The 17,581-nt window shown below is 41.9% G+C and overlaps 1 protein-coding gene across 4 annotated transcripts in view; it reads left to right on the plus strand.

Annotated features, from left to right (window-relative positions):
* The window catches only part of PLA2G7 (phospholipase A2 group VII), a 48,106-nt gene that overhangs the window by 22,804 nt on the left and 7,721 nt on the right, over positions 1-17,581 (plus strand). For all 4 annotated transcript variants that reach the window (XM_027601936.1, XM_027601934.1, XM_027601937.1 and 1 more), the window contains 8 exons: positions 4,158-4,279; positions 4,736-4,883; positions 6,558-6,651; positions 8,863-8,931; positions 9,463-9,586; positions 10,528-10,641; positions 11,768-11,859; positions 13,310-13,480. In XM_027601936.1, coding sequence (XP_027457737.1) covers positions 4,158-4,279; positions 4,736-4,883; positions 6,558-6,651; positions 8,863-8,931; positions 9,463-9,586; positions 10,528-10,641; positions 11,768-11,859; positions 13,310-13,480 — 934 coding nt within the window. The remainder of the gene's footprint in view (positions 1-4,157; positions 4,280-4,735; positions 4,884-6,557; positions 6,652-8,862; positions 8,932-9,462; positions 9,587-10,527; positions 10,642-11,767; positions 11,860-13,309; positions 13,481-17,581) is intronic.

Here is a 17,581-nt window from a genome sequence, read left to right on the forward strand (position 1 = left end):
GTTATCCCATCTCCCAACCCCCCCTCCCTTCTGTACCCTCAGTTTCTTTCCCGGAGTCCAAAGGCTCTCATGGTTAGTCTCCCTGTCTGATTTCTTCCCGTTCAGTTTTCCCTCCCTTCCCCTGTGGTCCTCTGCTCTATTCCTTATGTTCCTCATATGAGTGAGACCATATGGTAATTGTCTTTCTCTGATTGGCTTATTTCACTTAGCATAATCCCCTCCAGTTCCATCCACGTCGTTGCAAATGGCAAGATCTCTTTCCTTTTGATGGCTGCATAATATTCCATTGTGTATCTATACCACCTCTTCTTTATCCATTCATCTGTTGAAGGACATCTTGGCTGCTTCCACCGTTTGGCTACTATGGACATTGCTGCTTTGAACATTGGGGTGCATCTATACCTTTTTTTTGAATAGTTGTTTTTTTTCACATTTATTCATCATTTTATTTTTTTTTATACACAACTAATGAATCGTTGAACACTACATCACAAATTTAAGATGTACTATATGCTGGCTAACCAGACATATATAAGTTCTGAACCACAAACTGCATCCTCTAGAGGGTGGCCATTCAACCTGTCAAGGCCCCTCCTGCCTCATCCTTCATGATGAGCCCTGAGGGGCCCTGATCTAACAGATGGTTTGAGAACAGGAAATCCAGGACCATGACTGGATTAGCTGCAGGCCGATGAAACTTTCCGGCAACCGCCCTGGCACTGAACAGCCACAGGGCTCTGTAGACCTACACCCCAACCCGGGTCAGCTCCAGGTTTCCCAAGAGGTCAAGTGTCTCAGAATAAGCAGCCCTGTAGCCTCATCTTGACCTGAGGCTCCTGAATGCTGAGTGAGGAGGCTTTGAGGTAGCGCAGGTTTTAGAGAACCAGGGTACTGCCAGGTGATTGAGAAAGGTTCCCAGAGGTTTTGTGGCATTGAGATCTCATAGAGAAAACTTGTGTGACTCGGAACCCTCCCAGGGCCCTAGAACTGAACTCCTACTTCCAGAGGTAGTACCTCCAAGGCAACTGTGTGCTCTCTGGGGCTCCTCCTCAAAATGTGTGAGCCAGAGTCCTACCCCTTCCAACCCGGTACTGTCACCTCATGGCTGATGTGGGTGTCGGCGCAGCAGAACACAGCCGCTCCTCGAGGAGGGAAAGACAGGTGTGGTGTCTCCCTATGGATTGGGGTCTCCCTGTTTTCACCACAAAGCATGGCTTGGTAGACAGTCTTAAATAGGAAAGAAAGAGCCTTTCTAAATAGGACTGAAAATGTGCACCTTCTGGGTGAAGTTGTTGTTCTTGTTTTTTAATGTCTGAAAAAACACCTTGAATCTGCCCAAAGGGAAAATGGTATGGTCTAGTTTAGATCTGCTAACACTCCTCTAAGGGCTTAAATCTGGGTAGCCAGGGTCAACTAACTCTAGGTAAGGGCCACATAATATCAGTTGTCTGCCGATTATGTGTTGTCTTCCGTGCTAGGCACTTGACTTACATTATCACTTCATTCTTATAGCTGTCCTGTGGGCTGGCCAAGTGCTTTTTGCCCCACTTCACGAATGAAGATAAGAGAGGGGAGTGAATTGCCTAGGCCAGAGCATTATAGCATCAGAGGTCTAGCTGGAATCCAAAATAGGATCACCTGGCTCTAATACCCCAGGTCCATTCACCTCCTGCCTTCCTTGAAACTCCTTCCTTACCTATGGACGATGAATTGTTGACCCATGTGTCAGACCAGGTGGTCTGGTACTTAGCCTAGTGCTTTTTAACTTTAATAGGCATGGCTTTTCTGAGTCAGTAGCATTGGGCTAAGGCTAAAGATCCTGCATTTGCAACCTCCCAGGTGATGCCAGTAATGCTGATCCATGGACCAACTTTGAGAGCAAGCCTTATGTATTAAAGGGCCTGTCACTGGCAGGTCTTCATACATTAGTCACCAGCATGAAAGATGGACTTCTTCTCATAACTCAAAACCTTTCTGGGTGATGCCCTGTGATATCGATGTAAGTTCCATATCTAACATAGCTCCAAGTGTCTTAGTGGCAGAGACAGAATGTGATGGAAAGCTTGAAGGAGTCTAACAGAGAAATCGACTCTCACAATCCAGTAAAAGAAGATATGTAGGCAAGCTGAATCAAGAAATGCGAAAGTCTGGATATAGTGATATTTGGACTCACCATCTTACAAGTAAATACGGACCTCTATGGGGTTTAGAAAGGAGAACGGATAAAACTGCAGGTACTTTGAAGAGTTTTGGCACCAAACAGGGAGAGACAGTTTCAAGAGTGGGTGGGTAAAAGGATATATGCCATAAAGCATTTGATGCAAATGAGAGCCCAGTGGCAATGAAAAGCTTAGCTCAGCTCACTTCACGAATATTTATGGAGCACCAACTATTATGTGCCAACATTAAGATCTGAGGACCCAAAGACATGTATACAGCTCTTAAGAAATAGCCTAGTGAGGGAGACAGAGTATGCAAACACATCATTTTAATATATAGGATAAGAAGAATGATAAAAATATATACAGGAAATTGATTTGATATTGAGGTTGAAATGACTAAGTCTAGGGAGTGAGGGAAAGCTTCAGAGAAGACCTAACATCTGATCACGATGTTAAAGGTTGAACAGGAGTTTGCCATTGGGATTTCAAACACAGGAAATGGAATTTATTAAGGTGCAGAGGCATCAGACAGCTCAGTGTGTAGCTTGGGAGTGCTGGAGCATGTGGAAGGTGGATAACTTAAAGGAAAAAGCAGAAGAAGAATACAAGGCAGTGGACCTTCAGCTCACAAAGGGTCTTTCTTACAGTGCCCAGGAACTTGAGATTTAACTTGTGCACCTATGAACTCTATACCTTTCAACCCTGAAACACTGGAAGGATAGGCCACATTTGTACCTCAAGTAGCAATGCATGTAGCATAGGAGGGCATGTGTAGATTTAAATACCACCCTACAAACTGCCTTCCACAAAGATTCAAATACATTCCCCCTTCAGAAGTACCCACTTAGTGATAGACACCCATTGAAAAATTTTCAGAAGCATTGCCTGGTGAAATTTGTGCTTCAAATCACTCCAAGAGCTGTGTGAAGAAGGATGAATTTGAAGAGGCCAAGATCCAAGATGAATAGGACAGTTAGGAGAGATGACAACTGTCTGGTCAGGAGACTGTGAACGTGTAAATAGACAGCTGAGCTAGGGGACTAGGGCTATACTGGAGAGAATTCTAAGCTAAAAACATGTGTTAGAAATTGAGACCTAGTTGGATGTAGGGGGTTGATGAGAAGGAAGTAGGAGGCTGATTCCCGGGTTTCTGGCTTGGGTTGCACGAGACAGGGAATGCTGGAGTTGCAGGCTGTGTGGTTGGAGGATAAGGGAGGGAGCGTTGGGAGATGGCCATTCAATCTTATTTTGGACCATTGGCCTTGATGTTCCTAACGGGAAGGACAGCGAGTGGAGGCACCCAATAGGAAGCTGGAGGCCCAGATCTGAAATGTGAGGTTAGGTTTATGTTTGGGAAAAACAGATTGGGGAAGTGGTCTTTGCCATGATCTGGATCAGAGTAGAAGCTAAGGGCAAGGCTGTAAGTATTAGGACGTGATAGTCTTAAGCATGTGGAAGGTGGATAACTTAAAGGAGAAAGCAGAAGAAGAGCACAAGGCAGTGGACCTTCAGATCACAGAGGGTGTTTCTTACAGGGCCCAGGAACTTGAGATTTAACTTGTGAACCTACGAACATAGTAAGGGGCTCAAAACATGGAAGATACTGTCTTCCCTTGTCAGAGTGGGGGTCATACTCTTGGGATAGATAGTACAAATGCAAGAAGGTGCCCTGTAGAGGAAAGACATTAATGTACTTTTAGTGAGGTTGCTTCTCCAGTTTGTTCCAATAGCTACTTTGCATACTTAATTAGTGGAGACCCAAATACCTATGGGGCAGGGGAAGGGCTATGTCCACCTCTGTCCTTACCCCCACACAATACTTTGCTTACATCGGGCCCTCAGTAATTATTTGTGTATTTTACTAGTTGGGTAAAGAAATGAAGGAGACCAGGAACTAAGGGGTGTAACTGGATTCCCTTGGAATTTCCTTTTGCATAATAAAGTCTAGAGTGTAATGAATGACAGTGAGATAATATTTACCTTTTTTTTTTCCAGCATGGGCCAATGAGATACGAGCCCTGATGGCTGTTGCAAGCGTTGGCCAATCTAAAATTCCCAAAGGAAATGGGCCTTATTCTGTCGGTTGTACAGACTTGATGTTTGATCATACTGAGAAGGTAATGCTTTGATTAATACCACTTATCCTTATATTCTAATACTGACTGTTACTATTGCCCACTAGAGGGTTTTGAAACTTGCCCTTGCCCTCACCTGAGAACGACTCATTTTGCCATTTGTCTTATCCCATAGGAAGCCTTTTGCTAGTTAAGTCATTCCCCAACTTGTTGCTGTCATCTCACTAATTTATCAATAAACTCTCTCTATTTTCCCCATCCTTAATGGTTGAAACCAACATGCTCATACTTTCTTTTCACGCAGAAAGCATATTGTTCTATTTTGCTTCTCTGTCTACTGTATTTCAATCACCACAGCAGCTTTAAAAAGTTTTCTCTGGACCTCTCTGTGAACAACAAAGGTATTTGGGTCTCCACTAATTAAGTATGCAAAATCGCTCTTGGAACATACTGGAGAAGCAACCTCACTAAAAGTACATTAATGTCTTTCCTCTACAGGGCACCTTCTTGCGTTTGTATTATCCTTCCCAAGAGGATGACCACCACTCTGACACCCTTTGGATCCCAAACAAAGAATATTTTTTTGGTCTTAGTAAATACCTTGGAACACACTGGCTTATGGGCAAAATATTGAGCTTATTTTTTGGTAAGATTTCCACTGATCCTGCTTTGTAGGCTCTAGAATATAAGAAAACCTCGAAAACAGCCAGTTTCTGGCAAAGATCAAAGTAGATTTTCTCCAGTCTAAACTTAGTATTTCTTAAAAGCCCAGATAACCATCAAAAAATCAAGGGTTCTCATTTGGTTTGTTCTGCATATATTGGGGTAGATGGAGGGAGTGAAAGTGTCAGACTTTCCGACTGGCTGTAATATCTGTCTCTTGCTGGTCTTTCATTTTCCTGCTTACATACTGTGGGGTAACAATAATCTGGTGAGTAAGTAGCGGGCTGGCTGAGATGCCCCGTGCCCTGGATGCTCTGTAGGAAAGTGAAAGCTAATTTCTCACCTATGGTAAATGAGGAGACTCTACTCTCATTCCCATTGCCCACCCCCAAGGAAACAGCTTCTCTCACCAAGACAATCTGCTGTGCATTCATCACTTTGTTTGTCTACATATCTCTAATATAGATGTTTCCTTCCTTATCTGTTTGATCAGACACTACTGTCGGGCCAGTGTGAACTATGTCTTCAAATTTCCGTCTCAAAACTACCTACAACTTTCGGCATTTATTTTAAACATCTCCTTGGGGTTTTCTTAAAAACCACTTTATAACAGAAATATAGAAATACAACTACACCTCTTTATGGTGCTGAATAAGTTACAGATCACTTCCAGAGCGATCATCACATCCAATCTTCATGATTCCATCTCCATTTTATAAATGAGAAAATGGAACACAAATAACTGAGCATAGTAATGACAACAGCAATTGAGAAGTGAAGGAAGGGAAGACAATATCTTCCATGTTTTGAGCCCCTTACTAATGTCACGAGATGGGTGCTTTGCATATATTCCCTACTTAGGTAACATTCTCACAAAAGCCCTGTAAGAGGGCGCCTGGTGGCTCAGATGGTTGAGCGTCTGCCTTCGGCTCAGGTCATGATCCCAGGGTCCTGGGATCGAGTCCCACATCGGGCTCCCTACTCAGTGCAGAGCCCGCTTCTCCCTCTCCCTCTGCCATTTCCTCTGCTTGTGCTCTCTGGCTCTATCTCTCTGTCAAATAAATAAATAAAATCTTTTTTTTTAAAAAAAAAAGCCTTGTAAGATATCGTTTGCTCTATTTTTCAAAAGAGGACGGTGAAACTCAGAGAATTCTTGTAACTTGCTCAAGATCAATAGTAAGTGGCAGAGCTCCATCCAAAACCACAGCTGAGTATGAAGTCAATGGTCTGTTTCTCTTGATCATAACCAAATTAGAATGAAAGGAGCCCCTCATTTGAAGATTCTGGTTCTCAGTGTAATGCTCCTGAGGTTCAATTTGGTTTCAGAATATTCCCTTTGAAGTTTTGCCAACACCTGGGATTGGTACTACCCTGTATTGAACACACCTATAAGTAGGAAAGTGTCTCATCTTAAGCACAGAGCTGGCAGTGAGAACTGATGATTAATGATTTTTTAGTCTTGAGAAAAACTACATGCTTCAGGTCCTTGGTCTTTAGGTATCTAGTAGCAGACTTTTTAATGAATTTACTAGTAGTACATAAAAACATAAATATAAATTCCATGGGTCAGGATTTACACTAAGAAGATGTAAGTTAAATTAACCAGCAACATTCAAGTCAGAGAAAACACTAATTATCATGTCTCATTGTTGTCTAGGTTCAATGACAACTCCCGCAGACTGGAATTCCCCTCTGAGGACTGGTGAAAAATATCCACTAATTGTTTTTTCTCATGGTCTTGGAGCATTCCGGTAATGTGTGAAAGGCTGAACAATTTTAATTCTTAAGGACCAATGACCGAATGAATCCCCCCGCCCCCACCAAAAGGAGAGCAGATTTTAGAGTATCATGCTGGCTCCTGTCTTGGAGGAATTGGGGTTCCTCAAATATTGGCTGTGGTCTGTTTGTCAGTCCAGCCCTATCTTGTCAAGTAGTTTGTTCCTTCCTTCTAGCTCATGGGGACTAGCCTCATGACAAGAAGAGAAGGGCTTACATTTTCGGCTGTCACCCTTCTATATTATACTATCTACACTCTCAAAACCACCCACTGGGTTAGGTCTTCTGAGAAATTGACACCAAGATTGGATTACCTGTAAAAGACATTTATTGAGAGAAATGTCTATGAAGGATAGAGGGAATTGAGCAGGAAAAGATAGGGAGAACCTTCAGATCATGATGCAGCTTGGACACATGGGAATGAGATGGGGAATGGAGAGATTGGTACAAAGAGTCTCAGATTATAGCGCACTTCAAGGAGAGATGGGACCAGGCCAACTGAGGGAGTGCTTGACCAGAAGTTGCTCATCAAAGGAGTCCTGCATCTCACCAGAATCGGCCTACATTAGTACCTATGCTTTGCCCAGTCACTGGGTGCAGCCCACAGGAAGCTTAGCTGGTGGTGGTGGATCTAGAGGGACAGGGGCTGGGTGGGGTCTTTAGTCAACTATGCTCTGTGTGGCATGATCTCTGAGCGGCACATTTTCATGACCTCCATTCCCTCTCCTCTTCCATCTTCTCAGCTGCCTACCCTTCTTTCTACCTCAGAGGATTATAAGACTTTCAGAAATAGGTGGCTTTTAGCTGGCAAGAAGTTGAGTAGTATCTGCAATAGAAATTATCTTCAGGGGGCACCTGGATGGCTCAGTGGGTTAAATGTCCGGCTCTTGATTTTGGCTCAGGTCATGATCTCAGGGTCATGAGATCGAGTCCCACGTCTGCTTGAGATTCTCTCCCTCTCCCTTTCCCTCTGCCCCTCCCTCTGCTCATGCTGTCTCTCATTCTCTTTCTCTCTCTCTCTCAATAAATAAATAAGTAGATAGATCAAAAGAAATTATCTTTGGTACTTTAATTGTTGTCTAGCTAGTTATTTGAATTCTACTTGATCCAGCCTTCTGCCTGTTTCTATGAATAAAGCTTTATTGAAACACAGCCACATTCATTCCACCTTTCACATTGTCTGTGGCTACTTTGGTGCAACGACAGCAGAGTTGAGTAGCTGTGACAGATACTGTATTGCCCACTAAGCTGGAAATATTTACATCCTGGCCTTTGACAGAGAAGGTTTGTTGATCCCTTCCTGAGTAGGTTGTGTATCTTCAACAGTAGAAGACAGAGTTCCTACTACCTCCCTTTTGTTCTCTATTGCCATTTCCTATTGAATGCATGACCTGAGAAGATTGTGCAGAATGAAGAATGGAAAGGGGGTATGAATGCAGTTGTTTAGCACATGATTCTGTGTCCAATCATTTAAATAAAGTTGACCTGTGTTCAGTCTTTACCCTGTTTTAGACACATAGTTACAAGCCCTGAAAATGTATCAACTTACTTCATCCTTACAGTAATCCCACCAGGTCCCCCACCATCACAGAGGAAAGATCAGTGACTTATCCAAGGCAGATCAGTGGTGGATCCAAACGCAGGGATCAGACTGCAGGTCCCGTTCTCCTAAGCACGACACTGCACTGCCTTCCTACATAATGCTGTCTTATGAAAACTTTACAACTGTTCTAAAGCAAAGGTGTTGTTAGTCCCATTTTACAGGTGCTGATAAAGATTCGGTAATTACCTAGAGTCATATAGCTGATAAGTAGTGGGGCCAAGATTAAAGCCTGGAACTCTCAAAAGTGATATTTAGAATCACCGCATCAGGGTTTCTCAATCTTGGGACTACCGACGTATTGCAGGAAATAATTTCTTATGGTGGAGGGTGGTCCTGTGCACTGTAGGGTGTTTAACAACATCCCTCTACCCACTAGATGCCAGTAGCCCCCTCTGCCCAGTCATGATAATGAAGATACCTCCAGACATTGTCAAATATCCCCTGAGGGGCAGAGCTGCCCTCTTCGAGAACCACAGCTATCTGGTTTACCCCCGGGCACTACTACGGGGGTATAACGGCCTCCATGTTCCCAGGTTTATTAGCAGACCCCGGACCTCAATGCTTTCCTCTTTTTGTTTTGAAGGACAATTTATTCTGCTATTGGCATTGATCTGGCATCACATGGGTTCATAGTTGCTGCTGTAGAACACAGGTAGGTCACCTGAGCTCTAACTTTCAAAAAGATTCATAAAAACAATCAATGAAATTTTCAACTGTGGTTACATCATGAGGAAAAAAAAGAGAGAGACTGAGTTAAACTGTCAAGAGTTAAAAAGCAGCTAGCATTTCTGGTGTTTATTGTGTGCCCTGTTCATGCACCATCATTTAATCTTTGTAAGACCACTTTTAAATGCCTACTATTATCACTGTTTTAAGGAGGAGGGAAACGAAGCTGGAAAAGGGTAAGTAACATGGTGAGTAAGTGGCAGCACTGGGATTTGATTTCTGGTGTGAGTCTCCAAAGGACCTCCTAGAATTGTGAAGATAGAATGGGTGGACTTGACCCGTAGCAAAGACATTTTCTTAGACCTCCCTTGGGGGCCTCTTTGACGTTAAAACAAAGGTAGAGTGGAAGAAGACAGGGAAGTCAGAAAGATCAGGGTGAAGTTGGGGATGGGGAGCATGGGAGGGGATGAAGAAGAGGAAGAACGAGTGTAAGTCATTGAATCCGTTTGCATTGTAGAGATGGATCCGCCTCTGCGACTTACTATTTCAAAGACCAGTCTGCAGCAGAAATAGGGAACAAATCTTGGCTCTATCTTCAAAGCCTCAAATCAGAGGAGGAGATGCCCTTACGAAATGAACAGGTAGATGGCAGCAGGAGGGGAGGAGGTGTGGTGACTAAAAGGCATATGCAAAAGGATGATGCTTGTTCGTGTCATTTACATACTGCAAGGTGTGCTCCTCACTCTCCTATTTCCTGTTCCCCAAAGACCTGTCAGAAGATTCTGTGTGATACAATTCCCCTAATGAAAAGCCTGGATCATAGTAAAAACAAACATAAAAATCCTGAGAGAAGACAGTACATATTCAGAAATCTTTTGCCATAGAACTTCTAATTTTAGAAACTCAGAAGTGCTAGAAAAGAAACTCACAAAGATCCTCCCTTCCAAGGCAACATTAAAGACAGAGATGCAGTATGAAATAGTAGGAAGAGGCCAGGCCTTAGAATCCAACTTTCTATGTTTGAATGCTGGTGCCATCACTTCATAGCGGGCTGATCTTGGACAAGTTACTTACTCTGTTTTGCCTCTATGTTTTATTGTTTACAACATAATGAATAATAACAGTATCTTTTTCTTTTTTTTTTTTAATAACAGTATCTTTTTCGCAGGGGTGTCTGGAAGATGAGGTGAGGGAAAGCACACTGGCTTTCACCTCTGGGCCAGACTTTACAGTGGGTGCTTTACATATATGTCCTTGCATTTAATCCCACCCACATTTCACTGAGGCATTATCACACAATAAATGTATCACACAATAAATGTATCACACAATAGATGGTGTGACCCCTGAGGTCACACAGCAGGTAAGCAACGGAGCTAGGATTTGCACTAAGCTTTGACTACCCGCAGAGCTGTGACTACCCGTGTCATGATGCTGGGCTGTCTTTCAGTCACTAACCACTTGGACATTTCCAGTTTAGAAGCAATCAGCCATGCTTCCCACATGCAACTCCTACACAAACTCTAAAATAAGTGTCACAGCTTTTTACTTTGTCATTTCCTTTTTCTAATAATCATATTAGGTACAGAAAAGAGCAAAGGAGTGTTCCCAAGCTCTCGATTTGATTCTGGACATTGATCGTGGAAGGCCAGTGAAGAATGTATTGGATTTAGAGTTTGAGGTGGAGCAACTGAAGGTGAGCTTAAGAAAAAGCCATTTCCCTTGTCGTTCTGCACTGTTCCTTTTCATCTGCTTTTCTGGTGTAATGCAAAGTATGACATGACAGAGGGCTGCAAATTAAAAAAAAAGATATGCGAAATATTACAGCAATGAGGAATGCATTACATTGCACTAGATATGAAATGGCCAACAGCCAGCTTTGAGCTACAAAAATAGCAATTTCTCTGGTTCAACCCACTACCTCCAGGGGAAGTTGTGTAAGTTCTTGGATGGCGCTTCCACATTTTTGAGCTTGATTCTGAAATGGTGGTCAAAAGTTTTCAGCAGACTATTGAGAGGGGGTGGAGGACCATCCAAGTGGACAGCATGAACAAAGACCCAAAATTGTGTGTGGAGGGTGGAGTACAAGGGTTAGAGAGCATTAGAAGTACTTCAGTTCAGGCAGAAGATATGGTCTATTCTCCTGATACAGAGAAGAGTTTTTGTCCCTTAGCCAGCCTCTCCCTCTCCTGCCTCCCTGCTTTTGTATAAGTTGTCCCCTTGGCTTGACACATTCTTCTCCCTGAGTCTTGCTTACTCTTCAAATCAGGCATCACCTCCTCCAGGAAGCTTTCTTGTACCCCACTGCCAACCCTGGGCTGGTGACTTATCTATCACATGTGTTCCTTGGCACCACCCTGATGTATTTGCATCATGTATCTGTATCTCTTTCTCCACTGGTGGACTGGGAGCCCATTGAAAATGGTCTACAGTGCCTGGCACAGAGCAGGTGCTCAACAGATATGCATGGAATGAGCACATGAATTAAACGTGGAGTGGGGAAAAGCAGAAGTCAGCAATAATGTTGGTGTTTCAAGTGTGGGTGCCTAGGAAGATCATCAAGGTCACTTTTGAACTTCTATGAATGCTCAACATGTATATTTGTGTGTATATATATGTATATGCATATATATGTACATACATGTGTATGTGTATGTGTGTGTGAGTGCATGTGATTGTATGTGTGTATGTATTTCTTTTACAAGAAATCAGAGTATTTAACCATGTCCCTGAAATGAATAAGGATTTTATAATTTGAAAAACCATTCTATTCTAACCACCTGTGAGATAATGATGAATATATGTCATGCTCTTTCATATAGGACTCTATCGACAGGAATAAAATAGCAGTAATTGGACACTCTTTTGGTGGAGCCACAGTGATTCAGACTCTTAGTGAAGACCAGAGATTCAGGTAAGAGAAGGAGGCAAAGAAAGAAAACAGTAAGTTACTGGAAGAGGGAAAGCGATAACCCATGTGAGATAGAATATTTATCAAATTCTTAATGAGGAAAGGATCCTTCAGGGTTTATAAGTCTGTTCTTTTGCCTCCATAAAGTACCTTATATGAATTTTCCCAGACAGAAACCATCTACTTTACTTGCTATTAAAAGCTTTCCCCATTCCTATATATTTTCCCTCATCATTCTTATTTATCTGCTTAAGGGCTTAATATTTTCACTTGGAAATTTATCCTTATATATACATTTTATCTATGACATAATGGTTGTGATATCAGTAATGTATCTTATAGTACTTTTAGATTTCCCCAATATGCAAGGCATTTTTAAATTATTTTTTGTTCCATCTTTAAGATCGATAGAGGTCTTGGGGCATCTGGGTGGTTCAGTCAGTTAAGCATCTGACTCTTGGTTTCAGCTCAGGTCATGATCTCAGAGTCCTAAGAACAAGTCCCAGGTTGGGCTCTGCACTCAGTGCAGAGTCCGTTTGAGATTCTTTCCCTCCTCCTCTCCCTCCCCCTCTGCTCCTCCCTCCACTGGCTCTCTCTCTTTCTCTCTCTCTCTCAAATAAATAAATGAATAAATACATAAAATCTTTTTTAAAAAGATGGATAGAGGTCTTAAATTACAGTTGGTGAGAGTCAGGACCAGACGCCAGTCTTATAACTTGAAAATATTTTCTTTCTTGAACCACGGCATCACAGACTTGATGAGATCATGAAGAGCCAACCATCTAGAAAATGGGTAGGACCCTTTGTGAAACTTCATCTCACAAATTTTTAAAATCAGTTTCCATAAGGGAATTCTCTTTTCTTGCCCATTTCTCACATAAAGTGGAGTATCCAAAAGGTCCAGAAACATAGGATAAACTTACTTGTAAAAAGCAAGTTACATTTTCAAATGATATACCCCGTATGTTTTTCTTCAACCTCCAGACACTTTTCCAGGTGAAGTACCTCGAAATATAAAGCAACTGGTCCAACAGTTAACTGTGAAAAAGGCATAATAAATTGACAGCAGAGTGTCCAGAAGGTCTGGAAACATAGGGGCAATAGGGCATATATTGTATGTCTGCAGACACCCCACAATTTTGGAGAAATTGTTATTTAAGAATTTATTTTGAAAGCAATGTAGCAAAAATGAATAAAACATTTTAAGGATACTCTATCGTTCTAAAGGTCACAATTCCTAAATGTCTCCTAAAGAAAATGATTATATAATTCCAAGTCCGCTACCTTATAAAGCTAATCATATTCCCTTCCCACACTGAGGTATAATACCAGTGAGATAACCCATAATAAACCAGGATGGTGTATGCCCATTAAACCTAACATCATTAGAAATTCCACATGTCAGTCAGCGTGTAACCAACCTTCTTTTGTCATTGTCCCCAAACTCCTGCAGGTGCGGGATTGCCCTGGATGCTTGGATGCTTCCACTGGATGATGAGATATATTCCAGAATTCCTCAGCCCCTCTTTTTTATCAACTCAGAACGGTTCCAGTATCCTGCTAATATCGAAAAAATGGAAAAATGCTACTCACCTGGCAAAGAAAGAAAAATGATTACAATCAGGTAAATATTAGTAAGTGATTTATTTCATCATCTGAAACAGAAACTTGAAACTTGGATAAACACCAAAAGACACCATTTGGTAGGCATGATAGAGTTGTTAAATTCATTGTTTAGACTTTCAGTGAGGGAGAATATTAGATAATTTCAGGGTCTAAGTGCATTTATGCTTGCTCTTTTTTAAAATGCAGATGTTTTGAGTAGTTTTTTTTTTATGTTATGTTAGTTTTTGATGTAGTGTTCCATGATTCATTGTTTGCATATAACACCCAGTGCTCCATACAATACATGCCCTCCTTAATATCCACCACTGGGCTACCCCATCTCCCACCCCCCTACCCTTTGAAACCCTCAGTTTGTTTCTCAGAGTCCATAGTCTCTCATGGTTCATCTCCCTCTCCGATTCCCCCCCTTCATTTGTCCCTTCCTTCTCCTAGTGTCCTCCATGCTGTTCCTTATGTTCCACAAATAAGTGAAACCATATGATAATTGTCTTTCTCTGCTTGACTTATTTCACTTAGCATAATCCCCTCCAGTTCCATCCATGTTGATGCAAATGGTAGGTATTCATCCTTTCTGACGGCTGAGTAATATTCCATTGTATATATGGACCACATCTTCTTTATCCATTCATCTGTTGAAGGGCATCTCGGTTCCTTCCACAGTTTGGCTATTGCGGACATTGCTGCTACGAACATTGGGGTGCATATGGCCCTTCTTTTCATTACATCTGTGTCTTTGGGGTAAATACCCAGTAGTACAATTGCTGGGTCATAGGGTAGCTCTATTTTTAACTTTCTGAGGAACCTCCATACTGTTTTCCAAAGTGGTTGCACCAGCTTGCATTCCCATCAACAGTGTAAGAGGGTTCCCCTTTCTCCACGACCTCTCCAACATTTGTTGTTTCCTGTCTTGTCAATTTTTGCCATTCTAACTGGTGTAAGGCGGTATCTCAATGTGGTTTTAATTTGAATTTCCCTGATGGCTAATGATGTTGAACATTTTTTCATGTGTCTGTTAACCATTCATATGTCTTCTTTGGAGAAGTGTTTGATCATGTCTTCTGCTTATTTTTTGACTTGATTATTTGTTTTTTGGGTGTTGAGTTTGAGAAGTTCTTTATAGATCTTGGATACCAGCTCTTTATCTGTAGTGTCATTTGCAAATATCTTCTCCCATTCCGTGGGTTGCCCCTTTGTTTTGTTGACTGTTCCTTTGCTATGCAGAAGCTTTTTATCTTGATGAAGTCCCAAAAGTTCACTTTTGCTTTTGTTTCCCTTGCCTTTGGAGATGTGTCTTGAAAGAAGTTGCTGTGGCTGATGTCGAAGAGGTTACTGCCTGTTCTCCTCTAGGATTTTGATGGATTCCTGTCTCACATTGAAGTCTTTCATCCATTTAGAGTTTATCTTTGTGTATGGTGTGAGAGAACAGTTGAATTCCATTCTTCTGTATATAGCTGTCCAATTTTCCCAGCACCATTTCTTGAAGGGACTGTCTTTTTTTCCATTGGATATTCTTTCCTGCTTTGTAGAAGATTAGTTGACCATAGAGTTGAGGGTCCATATCTGGGCTCTTTATTCTGTTCCATTGATCTATGTGTCTGTTTTTGTGCCGGTACCATACTGTCTTGAGTAGAGTTAATGTAAGTTCTTCATATACTGATCATTAAAATTTGCATTAGGATACATGCTATTTTTATTTAAACACAAGAGCAGGCTTATGCATTTGGGGGCTGGGGTAGGGAGAAGTATTCCATCATCAGCCTAGACTGGGAACTCTTTGGGAAAAAGGGCAGAGAACTGAGATCTGCAGTGTGTACCTGTTTAGAAAGAATATGAATTTATAAATTCCCCCAAAGCTATAATCGGATGCCCTGGAACATCAGTGATATGCTGATATCATGGGTGTGAAAAAGAAACCCCAATAGAGTTTTGAACTCACAGTGTGATGTTCCAAGGTAGGGCTCATCCCTCTTCTGAAATCTGGTTATTTCGAAGAAGAAAAAAAGATGGGGGGGGAAGGAAACATAAACCGTATAGGCAATAAACCCTATGGGGTCAGAGAATGGTGTGTTCTCCACCTGAGGTGTTCAGGAGAGGCTGCTTGGAAGACATGGGAGTAGAATTTGTCTTGAAGGATCAAGAGACTTTAGAAAAAAAGTGAGGAGGTCTAGGTAGTTTAGTTAAGGACCTCAATTTAGCTTCAAGTTAGTTAAGGACTTCAATATTTGGATGCACAAGTCTATTTAATTTAACTTTATTTTTTAAAATAATTTTTATTGTTATGTTAATCACCATACATTACATCATTACTTTTTGATGTAGTGTTCCATGATTCATTGTTTGTGCATAACACCCAGTGCTCCACGCAGAATGTGCCCTCTTTAATACCCATCACCAGGCTAACCCATCCCCCCACCCCCTCCCCTCTAGAAACCTCAGTTTGTTTTTCAGAGTCCATCATCTCTAATGGTTCATCTCCCTCTCCAACTTACTCCCCTTCATTCTTCCCCTCCTGCTATCTTCTTCTTCTTTTTTTTTTCTTAACATATATTGCATTATTTGTTTCAGAAGTACAGATCCGTGATTCATCAGTCTTGTAAAATTCACAGTGCTCACCATAGCCACATACCCTCCCCAATGTCTGTCACCCAGCCACCCAATCCCTCCCACCCCCCACCACTCCAGCAACCCTCAGTTTGTTTCCTGAGATTAAGAATTCCTCATATCAGTGAGGTCATATGATACATGTCTTTCTCTGATTGACTTATTTCACTCAGCATAACACCCTCCAGTTCCATCCACGTCGTTGCAAATGGCAAGATCTCATTCCTTTTGATGGCTGCATAATATTCCATCGTGTATATATACCACATCTTCTTTATCCATTCATCTGTCGATGGACATCTTGGCTCTTTCCACAGTTTGGCTGTTGTGGACATTGCTGCTATAAACATTGGGGTGTACGTACCCCTTCGGGTCCCTACATTTGTATCTTTGGGGTAAATACCCAGTAGTGCAATTGCTGGATCGTATGGTAGCTCTATTTTCAACTGTTTGAGGAACCTCCATACTGTTTTCCAGAGTGGTTGCACCAGCTTGCAGTCCCACCAACAGTGTAGGAGGGTTCCCCTTTCTCCACAGCCCCGCCAACATCTGTCGTTTCCTGACTTGTTAATTCTAGCCATTCTGACGGGTGTGAGGTGGTATCTCATTGAGGTTTTCATTTGGATTTCCCTGATGCTGAGCGATGTTGAGCACTTTTTCATGTGTCTGTTGGCCATTTGGATGTCTTCTTTGGAAAAATGTCTGTTCATGTCTTCTGCCCATTTCTTGATTGGATTATTTGTTCTTTGGGTGTTGAGTTTGGTAAGTTCTTTATAGATTTTGGATACTAGCCCTTTATCTGATATGTCATTTGCAAATATTTTCTCCCATTCTGTCGGTTGTCTTTTGGTTTTGTGGACCTTTTCTTTTGCTGTGCAAAAGCTTTTTATCTTGATGAAATCCCAATAGTTCATTTTTGCCCTGGCTTCCCTTGCCCTTGGCGATGTTTCTAGGAAGAAGTTGCTGTGGCTGAGGTCGAAGAGGTTGCTGCCTGTGTTCTCCTTTAGGATTTTGATGGACTCCTGTCTCACGTTTAGGTCTTTCAACCATTTGGAGGCTATTTTTGTGTGTGGTGTAAGGAAATGGTCCAGTTTCATTCTTCTGCATGTGGCTGTCCAATTTTCCCAACACCATTTGTGGAAGAGACTGTCTTTTTGCCATTGGACATTCTTTCCTGCTTTGTCAAAGATGAGTTGACCATAGAGTTGAGGGTCCATTTCTGGGCTCTCGATTCTGTTCCATTGATCTATGTGTCTGTTTTTGTGCCAGTACCATACTGTCTTGATGATGACAGCTTTGTAATAGAGCTGGAAGTCCGGAATTGTGATGCCGCCAGCTTTGCTTTTCTTTTTCAATATTCCTCTGGCTATTCGGGGTCTCTTCTGGTTCCATACAAATTTTAGGATTATTTGTTCCATTTCTTTGAAAAAGTTGATGGTATTTTGATGGGGATTGCATTGAATGTGTAGATTGCTCTAGGTAGCACTGACATCTTCAC

This window comes from Zalophus californianus, chromosome 7 (assembly GCF_009762305.2).
Source record: "Zalophus californianus isolate mZalCal1 chromosome 7, mZalCal1.pri.v2, whole genome shotgun sequence".
NCBI classification, from domain to species: Eukaryota; Metazoa; Chordata; class Mammalia; order Carnivora; family Otariidae; genus Zalophus; species Zalophus californianus.